We start from the raw sequence: 20,869 nt of genomic DNA, 5'->3' as shown, positions 1-20,869 counted from the left end.
TTTGTCTGTCTGCCTTTTGGTGATTTTGACATGTAGAAGCGAGCTTTTTCACACATGGATCCTAATAGAGAGTTGTTGTGTAATTTGGACCAATTGATTCAGACAGTTTCAGTGAGCATTTTGTTGGGAGGTACAAAAGAGGCAATAGAAAATGAAGGTTACAATTCCAGAGTAGCTAACAGAAGCAGAGGAATCTGGGGGCATTTGTGCACAAATCCTTGAATGTGCAGGTCAGGTTGAGAAAGTGGTTCAAAAGACATACAGGATCTTGGACTTCATAGATAGAGGCATGGAGTACAGAGCAATAGGAGAGGCAGTGGTACAGTGGTGTTGTCAATGGACTCGTAATCCAAAGCCAAAGAGCCATGCTCTGGAGACCTAGGTTCTAATCCTGCCATGGTGGATGGTGCAATTTGAATTCAATAAAAAAAATAAACCTGGAATTAGGAGTCTAATAATGACCATGAAACCATTGTCGATTGTCGTAAAAACCCATCTGGTTTACTCATATCCTTTCGGGAAGGGAATCTGTCATCCTTACCTGGTCAGGCCTACATGTGACTCCACATCCACAGCAATGTGGTTGTCTCTTAAATGCCCTCAGGGATGGGCAATAAATGCAGACCCAGCCAGTGATGGCAACATTCCATGAACGAATGAAAAGAAAGGAGGTTATGGTGAACTTTTATTAAACCATGGTTCAACCCCAACTGGAATATTGTGACCAGTTCTGGGTACCACAGAATGATCAAGGTGAGGGAGCAAGGGTAGCAAAAGTGAAGGTGAGGATATGGCTGAGCATATTGGTGAATAGAGGGTCAAAGGCCAAGCAATTAGGGGAATTAGGGCCGTGATTCCCCAAAAACGCGGCTGAGTGTTGACGCCGGCTTAAACACCGGAGTGTTTCACGCCGGCGTAAACGGGCCTCTTGGCCCAGTGATTCCGTGGCTCACAGGGGACCAGCACGTCACCGGAGTGCTCCACGCTGCTCCAGCCACTGTACGCAGGCCACAGGTCCGCACATGCGTGTGGCGGCCGGCCGCAGGTCCACGCATGCTTGCGGCGGCCGTTTCCGCGCCGACACCTCACAAAATGGTGGAGCCACACAGCGGGCCAGCGCGGAAGATGGTAGGCCCCCCCCCCCCACCCGATCGCGCGGGCACCCGCCGATCGGTGGCCCCCGATCACGGGCCTGGCCATCGTGGAGGCCCCCGCCTGAGACTGATCCCCCTGCCCCCCCCCCCCCACCAGGACAGCACCGCAGCCACGATGCTGAGCCCCCGCCGGGTGGAACCTTACGTGAACCACACCGGCTGGAACTAGGCTGGTGAGGCCCCATTCTCCGCTTAGGCGCCGAGCGCCATTTCAGCGCTGAAGCTCGTAGAATACCGGCCTATTTTTCAGGGATGGGCAGAGAAGGAAATGGCGTTTGGAGAAGGAAATTGGATAATGAGTGGAGAGCGATACAGGGAAGTGATCAGGAATGGTCACAACTCACGGTAGCATGGTGGTTAGCATAAATGCTTCACAGCTCCAGGGTCCCAGGTTCGATTCCCGGCTGGGTCACTGTCTGTGCGGAGTCTGCACGTCCTCCCCGTGTGTGCGTGGGTTTCCTCCGGGTGCTCCGGTTTCCTCCCACAGTCCAAAGATGTGTGGGTTAGGTGGATTGGCCAAGCTAAATTGCCCGTAGTGTCCTAAAAAGTAAGGTTGAGGGGGTTTGTTGGGTTACGGGTATAGGGTGGATACGTGGGTTTGAGTAGGGTGATCATGGCTCGGCACAACATCGAGGGCCGAAGGGCCTGTTCCGTGCTGTACTGTTCTATGTTCTATGTGAGTGACTCAAGACATGACAAGGTCAAGAGAATGTATGCGCACATGGTTTAAAGGAGATTGTGTGGAAGGAAGGATTAAGGGAGGAAAGAAGGCAGTGTCCTCGAAGGAGAGAGGGCATGATGAGTTGAGATGAAAGTTGAAATCATTGAGGATGCGAAGATTGAGGATGGGTGGCAAGTTGGCACCATAGTTAACACCTCAGCCTCACGCCGCCAGAGACCCGGGTTCAATTCTGGCCTTGGGTGACTGTGTGCTGCCTGCACTTTCTCCCCGTATCTGTGTGGGATTTCTTTGGGTGCTGCAATTTCCTCACACGGTCCAAAGATGTGCCGGTTAAGTGGGTTGTCCATGCTAAATTGTCCCTTAGCTTCCAAGGATGCATCGGTTCGGAGGAGTTATGGGGATATGGTAGGGGGCGGGATGGTGGTGGGCCTAGGTAGGGTGCTCTTTCAGAACGTCAGTGAAGACACGATGGGCTGAATGGCCTCATTCTGCACTGCAGAAATTCTATAGTTCTAGAAGGCACAGCGCAAGAGGCTCAGGGAGGAAACTAGTGAAGTCACCTGTGTGAACAATTTGCCATGGTCAGTCATTGGGCAGAAGAGAACATCAAGTTTATCGGTGAGGTGAGGGGATGGAGAAGGTGGGTGAAGAGCAGGAGGTGCCAGAGGAGAATCAGGACAGATCAAGGTGGAACTTGGTGATAAGGGCCACATGGGCCTCATCCCACTGTGGATTGGGCAAATGGTGGAAGGCATAGCCTGTTGTCAAGGCTTCATTAAAAAGGACTGGGACATCACACATGAGCCAAGTTTCTGAGATCAATAATGAGAGGATGTTTGCCTTTCATGGGGGAACCTGGAACTCAGGAGCAGAGATGTAAACCTTGTTGTGCCTTTCGGACAATGCCAAGAGAGGCTGAGGGGAAAGCTGCAAGCTTAACTAAGGGTCAGTTAAGACTGAAACAATGACAAGACTCCTGTTGGCCCTCCAGCTTCAGGAGCCTGCCTGCCAACCTTAACTGGATGGCAAGCATGTCTTTTGGCCAACAATTGACCAAACAAGTCACAATCATGAATGGGAACTCTTCCCGTACAAAGTTGAAACCTGCATTTGATCCCAATTCCGGACATCAAGGCTGAATTCTCCCAAAATGGGACTATATCCCCACGCCAGCGTAAAAAGGCTGGTGTTTTATCCTCAAGGTTCCTTGGAAAAAGATGAGCTGATTCACTGACCTGAAAGGGGCTAGCAGAGAGCCAGAATAGTTCACGCAGCTTTAGCTGCGGATACGGGCCCCCGCATTTCCGGTTTTGAGTCCGCGCATGCGCATGGCGGCGGCCTCCAGCAGCCGCGCCGAGTGCCATGACGGACTCGGACCACGGAGGCAGATAAAGAATGTAGGCTCCCCCCCCCCCCCCCCCCCCGATTAGCTGCGCGCCCAAAGATCTGACCGCGCCAATCTTTCCCCCGGCTGCCTATAAGGCCCCCCCCCCCCCCGGTGTACAATCCCCCGCCCCCCACCAGGGCTGTCGCGGACTGAGCCCACAGCCGCCATGTGAGCTTCCCGAACGGCAATAGGTGGTTAGAACCACGCCGCCGGGAACTCGGCCAGTTGTCCTCACAGAATCGCTGCGAGGGCCTCTGTCAATGGCCCCCTACCCGCGCCGCGTAGACTCCACGCGCACGATTCACGCCGATTCTCCGGTGCCCGTGAAGTCGTGTGGGGTTAAGGGTGTACTAGCTAGATGGATAAAGAACTGGCTGGGCAACAGGAGACAGAGAGTAGTGGGGGAAGGGAGTGTCTCAAAATGGAGAAAGGTGACTACTGGTGTTCCACAGGGATCCGTGATCGGACCACTGTTGTTTGTGATATACATAAATGATCTGGAGGAAGGTATAGGTGGTCTGATTAGCAAGTTTGCAGATGATACTAAGATTGGTGGAGTTGCAGATAGCGAGGAGGACTGTCAGAGAATACAGCAAAATATAGCTGGATTGGAGAGTTGGGCAGAGAAATGGCAGATGGAGTTCAATCCAGGCAAATGCGAGGTGATGCATTTTGGAAGATCTAATTCAAGAGCGGACTATACGGTCAATAGAAGAGTCCTAGGGAAAATTGATGTACAGAGAGATCTGGGAGTTCAGGTCCATTTACCCTGAAGGTGGCAACGCAGGTCGATAGAGTGGTCAAGAAGGCATACAGCATGCTTGCCTTCATTGGACAGGATATTGAGTACAAGAGTCGGCAGGTCATGTTACAGTTGTATAGGACTTTGGTTAGGCCACATTTGGAATATTGCATGCAATTCTGGTCGCCACATTATCAGACGGATGTGGATGCTTTAGAGAGGGTGCAGAGGAGGTTCACCAGGATGGTGCCTGGTATGGAGGGTGCTAGCTATGAAGAAAGGTTGAGTAGATTAGGATTGTTTTTGTTGGAAAGACGGAGGTTGAGGGGGGAGCTGATTGAGGTATACAAAATTATGAGAGGTATGGACAAGGTGGACAGCAACAAGCTTTTTCCAAGAGTGGAGCTGTCAATTAAAAGGGGTCACGATTTCAAGGTGAGAGGGGGAAAGTTGAAGGGAGATGTGCGTGGAATGTTTTTTACGCAGAGGGTGGTGGGTGCCTGGAACGCTTTGCCAGCGGAGGTGGTAGAGGCGGGCGCGATTGCATCATTTAAGATGCATCTAGACAGATATATGAACGGACGGCGAACAGAGGGAAGTAGATCCTTGGAAAATAGGCGACATGTTTAGATAAAGGATCTGGATTGGCGCCGGCTGGGAGGGCCAATGGGCCTGTTCCTATGCTGTAATTTTCTTTTTTCTTTGTTCTTGTTCTGTTGGAACTTGCTTCCTGACCTATCTTTGTATTGTCAGCTAATGTGGCTGAAATGTACTCACTTCCCTCATATTAAGTCATTCATATAGATTCTAAATAGCTCAGCAGATAACTGCAATGATGGGGTTTTGGCAGTAGACTCGGCAAAAACGTGTGGAAGTGCGTTGCCACCACAGCTCAATCTTAGTCGTGCAGTGGAATAGCATGGGCTTAACGGCAGAGGTCCAGGAATATGAACTCACCAATTAAAACAAAGCGTAAGTATGATTAGCGGCTGGAGCATGATTGACGGCTGGACACTGAACACAGGTGAACTTGTGGCTTGAAGCTTGAAATTGAAATTAGATAGAGCCAGGAGAATTTAAAAAATGGACAGGAGGAAATTGGGAGAAAAAAAGGAAAAGATGGAACGGCTCAGCAGTGGAGCCACCTTGAAACATTTCAAATAATTTGTTCAGGGATATTTACATTAGTGTTTTGAAAGGCTAAATGATTTAGGATTCTTTTTATTCATTCAAGGGAAGTGGATGTGAGTGGTTTTATCGACCATTCTTAATTCCCTTGAGAAGGTGGTGGTGCGCTGCCTTCTTGAACCGCTACAATCCATTGTTGTAGGAACACCCACAGTGCTCTTAGGGAGGGAGTTCCAGGATTTTGACCCAACGCCAGTGAAGGAACGATGCACAGTAACACAGTGGTTAGCACTGCTGCTTCACAGCACCAGGGACCGGGTTCGATACCCACTTGGGTCACTGTCTGTGCAAAGTCTGCATGTTCTCCCAGTGTCTGTGTGGGTTTCCTCCGGGTGATCCGGTTTCCTCCCACAAGTCCCGAAAGACGAGCTGGTTAGGTGAATTGGACATTCTGAATTCTCCCTCTGTGTACCCCAAACAGGCGCCGGAATGTGGCGACTGGGGGCTTTTCACAGTAACTTCATTGCAGTGTTAACGTCAGTCTGCTTATGACAATGAAGATTATTATTATTATTAAAGAGTTTTGCCCTTGCACTGTTAATCTGCATTGCACTTCCAATGAAAATGGACCATTCTGGAAATTAAATTCCATGGTTTAATTCTCAAGTCAGTGAGGACTCAGGTGGAAAGGACCACTTGGATTATATGTTTTCCATGCCAAAAGAAACATCATCGCAAAACATGAGTAACAGGTCACTTGACAACTTACACAATTATTAAACAGAATGTTACACAATCAGAAACGGACTTAGACTTTGGACTGTTCGTTGGATTAAAGTACAATACTCTTACATTTGTTCATATCTCACCGACTGCAGAATACAAGATTTGCTACAGCATTTGGTTGGTCCTCATTAGTAAGTGGATGATTATAATCACTTGAGAAGAAAAATTATAAGCTACAAGTTAAGTGAATACACAGACTGGGGTGTGATTTACACCTATGTTTTTAACTTCTGTGTGCAGACGTCCTAACTACAACCTTCCAAAGTTCTCTTTTTTCAGGAACCGTTCTTTTAGATTGGAAATGGCATAAGAAAGGTGAGAGAGGGAAACCAGAAAAGTATACTCGGGAAGTTTACAGGACAATTACTAACGTCCCTTATTAAAGAGAGTGTGACAGACGCCTTTCCAACTTCCAGCTGATCCGTGAGAACCAGCATAGATTTCTAAAGACAAAGTCACACTGACAAAGCTGCTTGGATTTGTTGAGGTAATGAAAATCGTGGATAGTGGAATGTCAATGAATGTTGTTTAAGGTGCTCAAAAAAGATTGTATTGTTAATAATAATCTTTATTGTCATTAAGTAATCTTACATTAATGTCATAAATAGTCTTACTGCAACAAAGTTGCCACACTCCGGCACCTGTTCGTGTACACAGAGGGAGAATTCAAAATGTCCATATTACCTTACAGCTCTTCTTTCGGGACTTGTGAGAGGAAACCAGAGCACCCGCGCAAAACCCACACCAACACAGGGAGAACTCCATGATGGAACCATCAATTCAGCGAACACATGTAGTTGGATCTGAACAGAGGCTTTAAAACACTTACAACAGAGCCAGCCTATTCGTCGTTGAACTTCAGGTGAACTGGCAGGCTGGCTCTAAGGCACTGATCTTTATACATCGGTCCCAGGGGGAGGAGTCTTGGGTGGAGCCAAGGGAGGAGCCCAGTACAAACTCTCGCGTACTCCCAGAGCGACTCCCCCAGGTGGTCGGATAGTGCAACTGCACTTACAATGGTGGATAGTGAACATATATACATGGAGTTATATTGGCAACTATATACAGCATTGATCTTACAACGGGTAGATAACGAACATATATGCATGGAGTGATATTGGCAACTATATATACCACACCACATTCACCCCCTGTTAAAAAAATCAAGTCCGGCTGGGGTGATGGCTCAAAGAGTCAGTCTGTCCGGTGGACGAATTGTCCATTTTGATCTGCAGAGAACCAGGGTTGCAGCCTCTTGCTGTGGCTGGGCGGGCGTCGAGGTCTGGGGTACGGTTGGTGGCTCCGGGGTGAGTCTTGTCCGAGCCTCATACACCTCCTGGTCGAATGGAAACTGGGGGCGCGGGGGGCGGGCTGGTGCTGGCGCTCGGGACTTGTTTGGTGAGCTCGTAGAATCGGGGGCGCAAGGGTGTGGCCGCATAGGGAACGGGGAAAGGAGTTCCTCAGTGGGGGTAGATGGGGGGCTGGATCCAGCGGGTGCCAGGTGCCGGAGAGATACTGTGTCCTGACAGCCGTCTGGGAACTCAACAAATGCGTACTGTGGGTTGGAATGAAGCAGGCGCACCTTTTCAACAATGGGGTCGGTCTTGTGCGCCCTGACGTGCTTCCTTAGGAGAACCGGGCCTGGCATCCTCAGCCACGCCGGAAGTGAGACCCCTGTGGTAGTGCCCATGGAAAAAATGAAGAGCCGCTTGTGGGGGGTTTGGTTGGTAGCTGTACACAGGAGGTATCTAATTACGTGGAGCGCGTCAGGGAGGACTTCCTGCCATTGGGAAACTTGGAGCTTCCTGGACCTGAGGGTCAGTAGGACGGTCTTCCAGACCGTCGCGTTCTCCCTCTCCACCTGTCCGTTCCCCCGGGGTTGTAACTGGTAGTCCTGCTCGAGGCGATGCCCTTGTCGAGCAGGTACTGACGCAGCTCGTCACACATAAAGGACGCACCCCGGTCGCTGAGCACGTAGCTGGGGAAACCGAACAGGGTGAAGACACTATGCAGGGCCCTAATGACTGTGGGAGGTCATATCGGGGCATGGGATGGCAAAAGGGAATCGGGAGAACTCGTCAATAATGTTAAGGAAGTAAATGTTTTTGTTAGTGGATGGGAGTGGCCCTTTGAAATCGATCGCAAGGCGTTCAAAGGGCCTAGAAGCCTTGACCAGGTGGGCCTTGTCTGGTCTATAGAAGTGCTGTTTGCACTCCGCACAGATCGGGCAGTCCCTGGTGACCGCTTTTACCTCTTCGTTGGAGAAAGGCAGGTTACGGGCTCTGATGTAGTGGGCGAGCCGGGTGACCCCTGGGTGGCAGAGGTCATCGTGGATGGCTTTTAGGCGGCTGATTTGCGCGCTGGCGCATGTCCCGCAGGATAGGGCATCCGAGGGCTCGTTGAGCTTCCCCGGTCGATATTTGATATCGTAATTGTAGGCAGAGAGTTCAATCCTCCACCGAAGAATGTTGTCATTTTTAATTTTGCCCCTTTGCGAGTTGTCGAACATGAAGGCGACCGACCGTTGGTCGGTAATGAGGGTGAACCTCCTACCTGCAAGGTAGTGCCTCCAGTGTCGGACAGCCTCCACGATGGCTTGTGCTTCCTTCTCGACTGAGGAGTGTCGGAGTTCTGAAGCGGATAGGGTACGGGAGAAAAATGCAACGGGCCGCCCTGCTTGGTTTAAAGTGGCTGCTAGCGCTACCTCTGAGACGTCGCTCTCAACCTGAAAGGGAGTGGATTCATCCACCGCCCGCATGGCTGCTTTGGCGATGTCGTCCCTGATGCAGCTGAAGGCCTGGCGCGCCTCAGCAGACAGGGGAAATATTGTGGCCTTGAAGAGTGGGCGGGCTTTGTCCGCATATTGGGGGACACAGTGGGCGTAGTACAAAAAGAGCCCCAAGCACCGTTTGAGGGCCATAGGGCCATGGGGGAGGGGGAGTTCTAAGAGGGGGCCCATGCGGTCCGGGTCTGGGCCCAGGACTCCGTTCTCCACGACGTAGCCGAGGATGGCTAGTCTGTTTGTGCAGAACACGCATTTCTCCTTGTTATATGTAAGGTTTAATTTTTGGGCCGTCTGGAGAAAACGGTGGAGGTTGGTGTCGTGGTCCTGCTGGTCATGGCAGCAGATGGTAACATTATCCAGATACGGAAACATGGCCCGCAGCCCGTACTGGTCGACCATTCGGTCCATTGCTCGTTGGAACACCAAAACCCCATTAGTGACGTCGAAGGGAACCCGGAGGAAATGGAAGAGGCGGCCATCGGCCTCGAACACCGTGTAGTGGCAGTCCTCCGGGCGGATTGGGAGCTGGTGGTATGCAGACTTCAGATCCACCGTGGAAAATACCCGATATTGACCATGTCTGCAATTCTGGGGAGGGGATACACGTCTAGGAGCGTAAAGCGATTGATGGTCTGGCTATAATCGATGACCATGCGGAATTTTCACCGGTCTTGACGACCACCACCTGAGCTCTCCAGGGACTGTTACTGGCCTTATTGAGCACCTTCGGACCTCCGTTCTGATAAATACCCTATCCTGCAGGCTGTACTGCCTGCTGTGGGTGGCTACCGGTTTGCAATCCGGGGTGAGGTTGGCGAAGAGAGGCTGCAGATAGTGAGTGGGGGCAGGGGCCCGCCGAAGCTGAGGGTGAGACTCTTGAGGTTACATTGGAAATCCAAGCCTAAGAGGAGTGGCGCGCAGAGGTCGGGCAAGACATACAGTTTAAATTTGGAGTAGCTAGCGCCTCGAATCGGTAGTGTTGCTGTAGTGCGGCCTTGGATTTGGATGGAATGGGAGCCTGAAGCGAGGGCGATAGTTTGGTTGACGGGATAAATAAGGAGGGAACAGCATCTTCCCAGCTCTGGGTGTATGAAGCTCTCTGTGCTCCCGGAGTCGAAGAGGCACGACGTGTTGTACCAGTTGATCTGGACCTCCGTCATCGGATTTCTCAGATGCTTGGGGCGAGATTGCTCGAGGGTGACCGCGTTGAGTTGCGTGCCGCGTGGTGGGTGCCCGGGGGAGTCGAATTCTTCTGATCGGGCGTCCTGTCGAGTAGATGCCGCTGCGTTCTGGCGTGCTTGATGCAGTAACACTGCGCTGAGTTGTGGGCCATGTGGTGACTGCCCGGGGAGGTCGTACTCCTCCGATGAGCTGTTTGAGTCTGGGGATGCAGCTAGGGCCCGTGGATTGCACGTGGAGGGTGGTGATGAAGATGGCGTCCAAGATGGCGGCCCCCATGAATCGCACGTGGCCGGCCACATGATGGAGGTTTGCCAAGATGGCAGCCCCCATGGATCGCATGTGGCGTGAGGGGGCGGAGCCTGAGCGTAGGCCGCACCTTTTCGGGCCCCGCGGGCCTGCTGGTGCTGGGGGCGATGTTTTTGGACTGTTGGGGTGTTGAGGGCTGGGGCCCTTCTGCCGAGGAACACTTTAGCATAGTGGCCTTTCTTCCCGCAGCTGCTGCAGGTCACGGATCGGGCTGAGCAGTGCTGCCGCGGGTGCTGGCTTTGTCCACAGAAGTGGCAGGCTGGAGCAGTTGAATAACTGGTTTGGCGAGCTGAGTAGCTGGCTGGGGGAGCTGAGTAATTAGCTGGAGCAGCTGGATAGCTTGAGTTGTTGACTGGGACAGTAGGGAGACTGGCTGTGGCAGCGCGATAGCTGGGAGGCCTTGCGGCACAGGCTTGGGGGGGGTCCTCAGGTCGGGGGCCCATGCGGGGTTAGCGGGGTCCGCGGGAAACGAGTTGAGGCTGCGGAAGGAAACTTCCATTGTGATAGCATCCTCTACGGTAGTCTCTACGCCCTGGGCCCCATTTTCTAATAGTCTCTGGCGTACATAGCTAGATCGAAGGCCCGCTACAAAACCATCCCGCACAGCAAGCTCCCTATGTTCGACCGCGGTTACGGCCTGGTAATTGCAGTCATTTGAGAGATTGCTCAACTCGCGTGCAAATTCAGCTAAAGTTTCAGTAGACCGTTGTCGGCGAGTCATGAACACATGGCGGGCAAAGACCTCGTTCATGGGCCTAATATACATTTTGTCCAAAATCGCCAGCGATGCGGTGTAGGAACCGGCTGGATTTAGTTGTGTAGAAATTCTGTGGCTTACCCTCGCATGCAGTAGGCTGAGCTTTTGTTCCTCCGTAGTTTCAGCGGGGCTGATTTCGGCCAGGTAGGCCTTAAAACATTTTAGCCAGTGGCAGAAGGTTTATTTCGTCTCTGCATCCTGCGGATCGAGTTCTAGACATCCTGGTTTTAGAGCGGATTCCATGCTTTACTTCGGCAGCTTCTTAAGTGTATTAAATTGATGGAACCATCAATCCAGCGAACACGTAGTTGGACCTGAACAGAGGCTTTAATACACTTACAACAGAGCCAGCCTATTCGTCGTTGAACTTCAGGTGAACTGGCAGGCTGGCTCTAAGGCACTGATCTTTATACATCGGTCCCAGGGGGAGGAGTCCTGGGCAGAGCCAAGGGAGGAGCCCAGTACAAACCCTCGCGTACTCCCAGAGAGACTCCCCCTGGTGGTCGGATAGTGCAACTGCACTTACAATGGTGGATAGTGAACATATATACACGGAGTTATATTGGCAACTATAAACAGCATTGATCTTACAACGGGTAGATAACGAACATATATACATGGAGTGATATTTGCAACTATATATAGTGTGAATCACATTCACCACACTCCACATACACAGTGACCCAAGCCGATAATCAAACCTTGGACCCTGGCGCTGTGAAGCAACTGTGCTACCCACAGTGCTACTGTGCCGCCTATGTTTACAACTCATGCAATTGAAAGCAAATTATTGACTTTTTTCAGAAGTTGGCTGAGTAGCAACAGATACATAGCAGTGAAAAGGAAGAGGTATCTAATTAGCAGGATGTAACCAGCAGCAACAAGAATCAGGGCTTTTGCTGTTATTTCTTAATGACTGAAATGGCAGGGAGAGGAAGAGATGTCAAAATTTGCTGATGGCACAAAAATAGATGGCATTGCAAAAGTGTAAATGGAAATAAAAAATGACATAGATATGTGCATACATTAAACTGTGGCAGACGGATTTCAATGTCGGCAAGTGTGAGGCCATTCACTTTGCATCGAGACAGGGTAGATCGGAGCACTTTCTAAATGGTAAAAACCTCGAGATGCTGGAATGCGGAAATAAAAACAAAAAGCCCTGGAAAACCTGTGGCAGCATCGCTGGAGAGAGAAACAGTGAATGTTTCAAGTCTGATATGGGTTTGAAAGAAGAATCAAGTTGGAGCTGAAATGTTGCTTCTTTCTTTAACAATGTTGCCAAACCTGCTGTGGTTTTCCACAACTTTCTGCTTTTATTACACAAGCTAATATTGTATTCCCAGGAATTTAGATGTTTGAAGAAATATTTTATGGAGGTGTTTAAAGACATTAAGGAGAACCAGAAAGTGGACAGAGAAACTGGGTTGAATAATATCGGGGGAGGGTTCGAGCAGCTGACCGACTTAACACTGCACAGCCCCGCTGTAATAAACGCCACAAGGGACATTAATGAGGGCCGAGGGGGCCTTCCGCCCCACAGTGGGGAATGGGCACAAATTCCATCCGATCCTTATATCTGTCCTTTTACCCGGAATGACCTCCACTGGAGTCTAATGGGATCCTCAGATGTTACCAAAACCACTGGTGTTAAAATTATAGCTCGGTGGGAACAAAGTGAACACCTCTCCTAATCTCTCCCCCCGTTATTTCATTCTTGCCTTTTACTTACCAACTCACCACAGAGGCATCTCACCCTCGATAACCCAGTAGGTGAGTAAACAAAATTACAGTACAAGGCGCAATTCTCCGCACTCACGACGGTGCGGAGAATAGCGGGGTTCGTAAATTTTTACGGCCACGCTAGTCTGACGCCCTCCCGCTATTCTCCCCCCCCCCCCCACGCCCGACTCCCGACACGAATCGCTGCCGCCGTTTTTTTTACGGCCAGCAGCGATTCTCAGCTGGCCGATGGGCCGAAGTCCAAGCCCTTTATGGCTGTTTTTACGAACGGCAAACACACCTGGTCTGGCCGTTCGTAAAAACGGCCGTAAAGTCCCGATTTTGAAAACCATGGCACCGATTGGCACGGCAGTACCACGGCCGTGCCAAGGGTGCCATGGGCCCGCAATCGGTGGGCACCGATCGCGGGCAGCGGGTCCGATTCCCGCGCACTCTTTGTCCTTCCGCCGCCCCGCTGTATCACTTCGCGGGGCGGCTGAGGGGCATCCCGGCCCGCGCATGCGCGGGTTTCGTGCAAATGTGCGATGACGTCATCCGCGCATGCGGGGGTTGAAGTCTTCCAATCCGCGCATGCGCGGCTGACGTCATGTGACGCGTCAGCCGGCGCAAACTCTGGCAAGCGGGCTTAACGAAGTTCGTTAAGCCCGCGATGCCGGAGTTCACGGCCGCGGCATACTAGCCCCGACCGGGGACCAGAATCGGTTCCCGGTCGGGGAGGGGGAGGCTGGCGTCAAACCCGCCCGGTTTTGACGCCAGCCTTACGATTTCTGGGAGAATTTGGGATATTACAGTAGCATGCATTGAGAATTGGATATCAGACAGAGAGCAGAGAATATGGGTCATTCTCAGGCAGGCTGTGACTATTGGGGTACCAGGTCATGCTTTGGGCCACTGCTGTTGACAGTCTCTATAAATGATTTGGATACGGGGTCCAAATATTCCAATGACACAAAACTAGGTGGTAATGTGAGTTGTGTGGAGAATACAAGGAGGCTTCAAAGGGATTTTGACGGGTTAATTGAGTGGACAATATGACAGATGGAAAATAATGTGAATAAATATGTGAATAACAGATGGCACGGTAGCACAGCGGTTGGCACTGTTACTTCCCAGTGCCAGGGTCCCAGTTTCAATTCCCAGATTGACTTGTTGTCTATGCGGAGTCTGCACGTTCTCCCTGTGCCTGAGTGGGTTTCTTCTGGGAGCTCCCGTTTCCTCCCCCAAGCCCCAAAAGACGTGCTGCTAAGTCATTTGGACATTCTGAATTCTCCCTCAGTGTACCTGAACAGGCGCCTTCGCGTGGCGACGAGGATATTTTCACAGTAACTTCATTCCAGTGTTAATTTAAGCCTACTTGTGACAATAAAGATGATATAGGGGGTATCCCGATGACGTGCTGGAGAGTCGATCCAGTCCCAACCTCACATGGGACACCCTGCACACACACAGCCCCCCCCCCCCCAGGGGACCCACCACACCATCCCCAACCTGACATGAGCCAACCCCCAAAGCTTGAAACCCCTCCCCCCCCCCGCAAGCCTGACCATGACCACGACCAGCCTGACCCAATCCCCCGCCCACCAGCTAACCTGGCCCGATTCCACCAGCCATCCCCCTGCCGGCTCGACCAGACTCCCCAGATCCGGTCCAACTGGCCCGACTCCCCCACCTGATCCAACCCACGCAGGCCCTAATCTACCACCCACCTTCCCTGGTCCGACCCATCCACCAGTCTGACCCCCTCCAGCTCCGACTCTACCTGCCCGATCTGACCTGACCCCCTTCCCACCACTCTCAAACACCCCCACTCAGTCTGGTCTGCCCCCCCGTTTGTCTGCCCCCCTCTCCCCTAGCCACCCCTCTCATCCATCCGAACTCCTTAGCTCTGGTCTACCCGCCCCACTCCCTCACCTCTGGTCCACCCTGCCCCGCCTCTCCCACCCTGGTCCCACCCCCCCTTCCGATCCTATCTCGCTCCTCCTCCCGGTCTCTCCCCCCTTTCTGGTCTGTTCCCCACTGCCCCCCTGTCCGTCTGCTCCCGAATGCCTGAAGTACTTGTCCTGGAAAGCTACCTGCTCCAGGCCGATGCAGCTGGAAGTGTGCTTCGCTATTCCTGTCTGACCCAGTCTGAGTGAGGGAGGTTGGGCGAAACAGAAGGATTTGGAATTACTGCGAGGGTAAATTCATCCCGAATGGAATCGGACAGAGAATGTCACTTTGAGCAAGTTACGGGAATATTGCCGATTAAATTTGCCACAGATATTTATGTGATGTGTACACTTTTAACAATGTGATCATTTTTTATGATTGTTAAACAAATGCCCAGAAAGTAAACGATTACACACGTGGAGTCACAGATTGTGAATCATGAAGAAAGGTTCAGGTGGTCGTACCTTGAATTTGACATTTTTCCTATAGTTATGATCCTCTTTATAATAATAATAATCTTTATTGTCACACGTCGGCTTACATTAAAACTGCAATGAACTTACTGCGAAAAGCCCCTAGTCGCCATATTCCGACGCCTGTTCGGGCACACGGAGGGAGAATTCAGAATGTCTAAATTACCTAAATAGCACGTCTTTCGCGACTTGTGGGAGGAAACCGGAGCACCCGGAGGAAACCCACGCAGACACAGGGAGAATGTGCAGACTCCGCACAGACAGTGACCCAAGCCGGGAATCGAACCTGGGATCCTGGAGCTGTGAAGCAACAGTGCTAACCACTGTGCTACCATGCTGCCCTTTTTTTCCATTCTTTTGTTCCCTTTCTTAATTATTCCTTCCTGCACCAGACCTGACCAACTCTGGTCCACTTTCCTTCCGAATGGGGGTTTCAAGGATGGCGAAGGGTCTTTCATTTTGTTCACCAGACGCGTCCTCCTTAATGTATCATTAGTGAAAAGGAGGCAGATCTCTGATTGGAGGTGCTCTCTGGATCGACATCTCATCCAATCCGCGTGTTAACCTCTACCTCACAATGGAGGGACAGATGTCAGAAAGGCTGAACAAAGTTCAGAGTAGCATGGAAGGCGACTCCGTCAAGTGTTCTGTACTTTCGATGGTTATGGGACCATGGTAACGCAGTGTGGACTACGGCAAAAGACAAAAGCAGGGAAACACCCTATACTGGCCGAGGACTGCAGCTGACAAAGCAATGGTCTCTAAATGCATAATTGTATCTGGACTACACATGGGGATGGGTGAGGTTATCCACTTTGGTAGGGAGCACAGAAAAACAGAATCTGTTTTAAAACAGGAGACCAGCAAATATTGGGCTTCACAGGGATTTGGCTAATGGTAAACACAAATCATGAAAAAAAATTAACATGCAGATGAACAAAGTTTTTAAGAAGACAAATAATACGTTAGGACTTTGTGGCAAGGGGGTTGAAGTACAAGAGCAAGAGAGTATTCCTGCAAATACTTTGGACTTTGGAAAGACCACAACGTCAGACTGTTTTGATCTCCTGTTATGGGCCAGGGTTTAGAGAACCCCAAAGTGTATCATGGAGTTCACCTGACCCACGACTTTTAATAGATTATTGTTATGGGGAGCACGCGGGCCTACCTTACAGGTGTGGCGCATCAGAGATCCCCAGTACTTTTAAATTAAAACAATGTGTATTTATGAAACCAGTCAACACTTTATAAACACTTTGTAAACATCTTAACAACTATCAAAACCAATAAATCCCCGAAGATACAATATTCTACAGATAACCTGAATAAAATCCCAAACAACACCCAGAAGTCAAAAGACCCTTTTTAACACAGAGATCAGGTTTAAATTCACTAGTGAGAGCAGTCAGCACTTTGAAATAAACCAATTGATTTGGAGACAGTCTTTAGTTTGCAGAGAGCGATCCTCATACAGCTCCTTGCTTTGCCTGCTGCTATCCAGCTCTTAAAATGAAACTAGTCACACCCTGTAGCAAACAGCCTTAAACGAAAGTAAAGCAGACAGCCCAGCTCCACCCACACGCTGACATCACTGATAAACATCCATTTCTTAACGGTACTCTCATATGACAATCCCCACTTAAGGACAAATATTCTCACCTTAGCGAGCATGCAATGAAGAGTCACTGTATCAAATAAGGGGCAACTCACACATTACTGAGATCAGGACAAATTTCTTCATACAGCATAGAGGATCTTTAGAAGTCTCTATCCCAGAAAACTGTGATGCTCAGTCATTGAGTACATTCAAGATGGGGATCAATGGGGTGGTACATTGGCGCAGTGGTTAGCACTGCTGCCTCACAGTGCCAAGAACTCCGGTTGCCGGGTCACTGTCCATGTGGAGTTTGCACATTCTTCCTGTGACAGTGGGGTCTCACCCCCACAACCCACAGATGTGCAGGGTAGGTGGATTTGCCTCGCCAAATTGCCCCTTCATTGGAAAAAAAATGGGATTAATAGATGTTTGGGCACTTATGAAATCCGGGGATATATGCTGGGAGAGTTGAGGTATTGCAGCCACCTAGTTGCAGGTTTGAGCAGGTGGAACTCAATGGGTTATGCCTGCTCCTTTTTTTACATGTTAGTTTACCATAATTATGCTCTATTTCTCTCAAATTCTCCAACAGAGTCTCAATACCATTTACTCTCAGAATGAAGTGTTTTGGATGGAAATGTCAGTTCCAGGTTGCATTCTCCCTTGGTATCATCATCACCCTGTCTTGTCCCATTACCCAAGGGGCTAATATTTTGGTTGTGCCTATCGAGGGTAGCCACTGGATCAATATGAGAATTTTAATAGAAGAACTGAGACTTCGTGGACATGACATCACTGTGCTTTTTTTCTCAACATCTTGGTACATCAAAGAGAGTCCTGATCTCTATCAGTCCATTGTGGTTGAAATGCAAGAAGTCCTTGGGAAAAATTCAAATGAAGAATTTATACAGCATTTTGTAGACAAGGCACTCGGAGTCTTCCAGAAAGACACAACACCATGGACCATCATGAAGTTTCAATATGAAATGGCAGCTTTTATGCACAGCTCTCATTCTTGGGGACGAGAAATTAATATTGCGATTTTTGAAAACAAAACTTTGTTAAAGCAATTTGAAAATGCAAATTTTGATTTAATACTGACCGATCCATTTTTCACTACAGGTGCAATGCTTGGGTATTATTTAAAACTCCCAGTAGTTAATAATGTTCGTTTGCACAGTGGTGGAGAAGCTCATTTACTATCTGCCCCATCGCCATTGTCCTATGTCCCAATCACCGGCTCAAGACTGACAGATAAAATGAGCTTTCTACAACGAACACAAAATGTACTCCATCGTATTTTTCTACTATACATTTCAGAATTTTTCACCTACCCGATATACAATGAACTCTGCCATCGCTATCTGGGCCCAGACACAGATGCCAAGACACTTCTCCAAAGTGCGGATGTGTGGCTGATGAGAGCAGATTTCATATTTGAATTCCCGAGACCCACCATGCCAAACATTGTTTACATTGGGGGATTCCAGTGTAAACCATCCAAACCTCTCGCACCAGAGTTTGAAGAGTTTGTCCAATCCTCAGGGGAACATGGGATTATTGTAATGTCTCTGGGGACCATTGTCAGCTCTTTGCCATTGCAAATTACAATGAAAATAGCAGAGGCATTTGCTCAAGTACCTCAGAAAGTTATTTGGAGACACGATGGAAAGATCCCTCCCAACATAGGAAATAATACGCTACTGGCAAAATGGATCCCTCAGAATGACCTTCTAGGGCACCCCAAGACACGAGCCTTTGTTTCCCATGGTGGCACCAATGGAGTTTATGAAGCCATCTATCATGGGGTGCCAGTAGTTGGCATCCCTCTGCTTTTTGATCAGTTTGACAATTTACTCAGACTTGAAGCCCGAGGGTCAGCAAAAGTGATTAATGTGGCAGCCATGCAGTCAACAGATTTATTGCAGGCACTCAACGAAGTCATAAATAATACGTTCTATCGGGATAACATGCAGAAACTCTCTGCTCTCCACAGGGATCAACCAGAGTCTCCAATGGAGAGAGCCATTTTCTGGATTGAGTATGTTGCTCGACACAAAGGTGCAGCACATTTACGCTCAGAATCTTACCGACTCCCCTGGTATGTTTACTATTGTGTAGATGTGATGATCCTCCTGTTATCTGTGTTACTAATGGTTACAGTGCTGACAGTTCTACTGTTGAAAAAACTTTGTAACATCACTTGGAAAAAAAAGCAAAAAATTCAGTAAGATATTTGCTTTTGAATTGGAGCTTTGAAGCATTTCAATTTAAGAATAGATATTTTTAGTCCAGTATTTAATATATTCCTGTCTGAATGTCATGACTTTGTAATGACGGCTTTCATGGAAGAATCACAGGAATGGCGTGTCAAATAATAGTAGATACTAACAGGGAAATGCTCTTCTTGTGTCAAATTCGATAGTAAAGAAGTGCTTTTCTTTTTTTTTAAATAATTTTTATTAAAATTTTCACAAAATATAAACAACAAAACAATATTAACAAAACAACCGTGGTAAAAACCCAAGAAGAACACCCACCCAACTTCAAAAGCAACTGCAAACAAAAGAGAGAAAAAAAACACCCAAACAAAAAAAGGGAAAGAGATAACACCCGCCACATCCCACAAACAAGAAGTGCTTTTCAAGCATTATTCAAAACTAATCATCCTATTCGTTGGCATGTGGTCGAGAACATAAAATATGAATGTGAGACATCTGGAGATTCACTGGCAAGAAAGGCCATTTTACCCCAATCATTGCATCCATTCTTTTATAGCTGAAGTTCTCCAGCACAGCTCTCCCTGTGTTTCGCAGCACGTTCGATGCCTTGATTTCCCCTTCCATTTGTGTCAGCCACGTCCTGGCAATGTGCAGGGAAGTTTCTCTTTGCTGAGCGACATTGAGCTCTATCGCAAAATAGGCACAAAGAGCTGGCCTCAGTCACACTGCTGTGAAGTTCAGGTAGTGCCACAATATCACAGGCACGACCTTGAGCCCACACTTACCGTCCACAGGATCGGCGGTGGAAAGTCTCGCCGGAATCAGGAAATGTGATTCACATGGGAGAGACCGCGAGCTGGACTCTCCAATTCTGGGGCTATGTACCCGCGCCGGCGTAGGAATGGTGGCGTTTTGCACCAGAAAAACTGGCGCAAAACGGCCCCCCGATTCCCCGTTTTGCTGGGGACTAGGAGGACAGCAGCGTAGAGCACCCGGCTCTAGCTGCTGATAGTCCCCGGAGAATTGCCAGGTCCGCGGCCGCGCATGCGGACGGTGGCGGCCGCTCGCGGAACATGACCCACAAAATAGTCCCTTCTTTCGGCCGGCTCGGACCGCAGTGCCCCGAGCCCCAAATAATGTCGCCCCCATGCCCATGGATCGGAGGGGGTGTTCTGTCAATGTCTGATGGGCAGAGGGGAGAAGGAGTGCCGACTGTGCCTTGTGCGGCATTAGTGGAGGGTTGTAATGCCTGTGAGGATTTTCCCAGGTGGGTGGGGGTCCGGGTGGGGGTGGGGGGGGGGGGGGGGGTTAGTATGCCGGCAAGCATTTTCCGGTGTGGGGGACAGTCCCCTGCTCCTCTGCTGAAGGGCTGCAGCGCTGATCGGCGTACGAGGCTCTTCCCTCCCCTGATGCCGTAATCCACACCCACTCATTTCCTTTTCTCTCAGAGGCTCAAGATTCCAACGCTCAATTGGTCTGCGTGGCAAATTCTAGTAAGATTCCGTCCTGAGTCTCAAAATGTAAACAAATGTTGGGTGAAACAGGGCGAATACTGCTGGAGTCTTTGAGCAAATAAAGTTTCAATTATAAGAATTGTGTGTTGTTCTAAAACAGTGCTGTGAAGACAAAGGATCTTCCACGCTTATCATCGATTTTTTCATTGTTGGTCAGGTCCAGAAACACTCGGTGTTGTCTCATGGAGGGTCATATTTCTTGAATAAGAACAGGGAACATGTGGTATCTGATTTTCAAATGGTGTTATGTAATGCCAAGCATTAATAAAGAAATGTTTCTGTGCAATCTGTCTGCCTTCTTAACTCTTTCATACATATATCCACACAATTCTTATAATTGACACTTGTCATTGGGGACTCCATAGTTAGAGGAACAGACAGGAGGTTCTGTGGGAACGAAAGAGACTCACGGTTGGTGTGTTGCCTCCCAGGTGCCAGGGTTCGTGATGTCTCTGATCGTGTTTTTGGGATCCTTAAGGGGG

The 20,869-nt window shown here is 49.5% G+C and overlaps 1 protein-coding gene across 2 annotated transcripts; it reads left to right on the top strand.

Moving 5' to 3' along the window:
• Positions 1-5,965: 5,965 nt before the first annotated feature.
• Positions 5,966-19,214, top strand: LOC119974913 (UDP-glucuronosyltransferase 2A1-like). 2 transcript variants are annotated; one of them, XM_038814255.1, is made up of 2 exons: positions 5,966-6,010; positions 17,244-19,214. In XM_038814255.1, the coding sequence occupies exon 2, from the start codon at positions 17,269-17,271 to the stop codon at positions 18,880-18,882; it is 1,614 nt and encodes a 537-aa protein (XP_038670183.1). In that variant the 5' UTR covers positions 5,966-6,010; positions 17,244-17,268; the 3' UTR covers positions 18,883-19,214. The 2 variants fall into 2 exon arrangements, with proteins under 2 accessions (XP_038670183.1, XP_038670184.1); XM_038814256.1 differs by lacking the exon at positions 5,966-6,010 and adding an exon at positions 11,271-11,282.
• The last annotated feature ends 1,655 nt before the right edge of the window (positions 19,215-20,869 follow it).

Source organism: Scyliorhinus canicula, chromosome 12 (assembly GCF_902713615.1).
Source record: "Scyliorhinus canicula chromosome 12, sScyCan1.1, whole genome shotgun sequence".
NCBI classification, from domain to species: Eukaryota; Metazoa; Chordata; class Chondrichthyes; order Carcharhiniformes; family Scyliorhinidae; genus Scyliorhinus; species Scyliorhinus canicula.
Note: the sequence above shows the minus strand (reverse complement) of the source record. Positions and strands in the feature narration are given on the sequence as shown.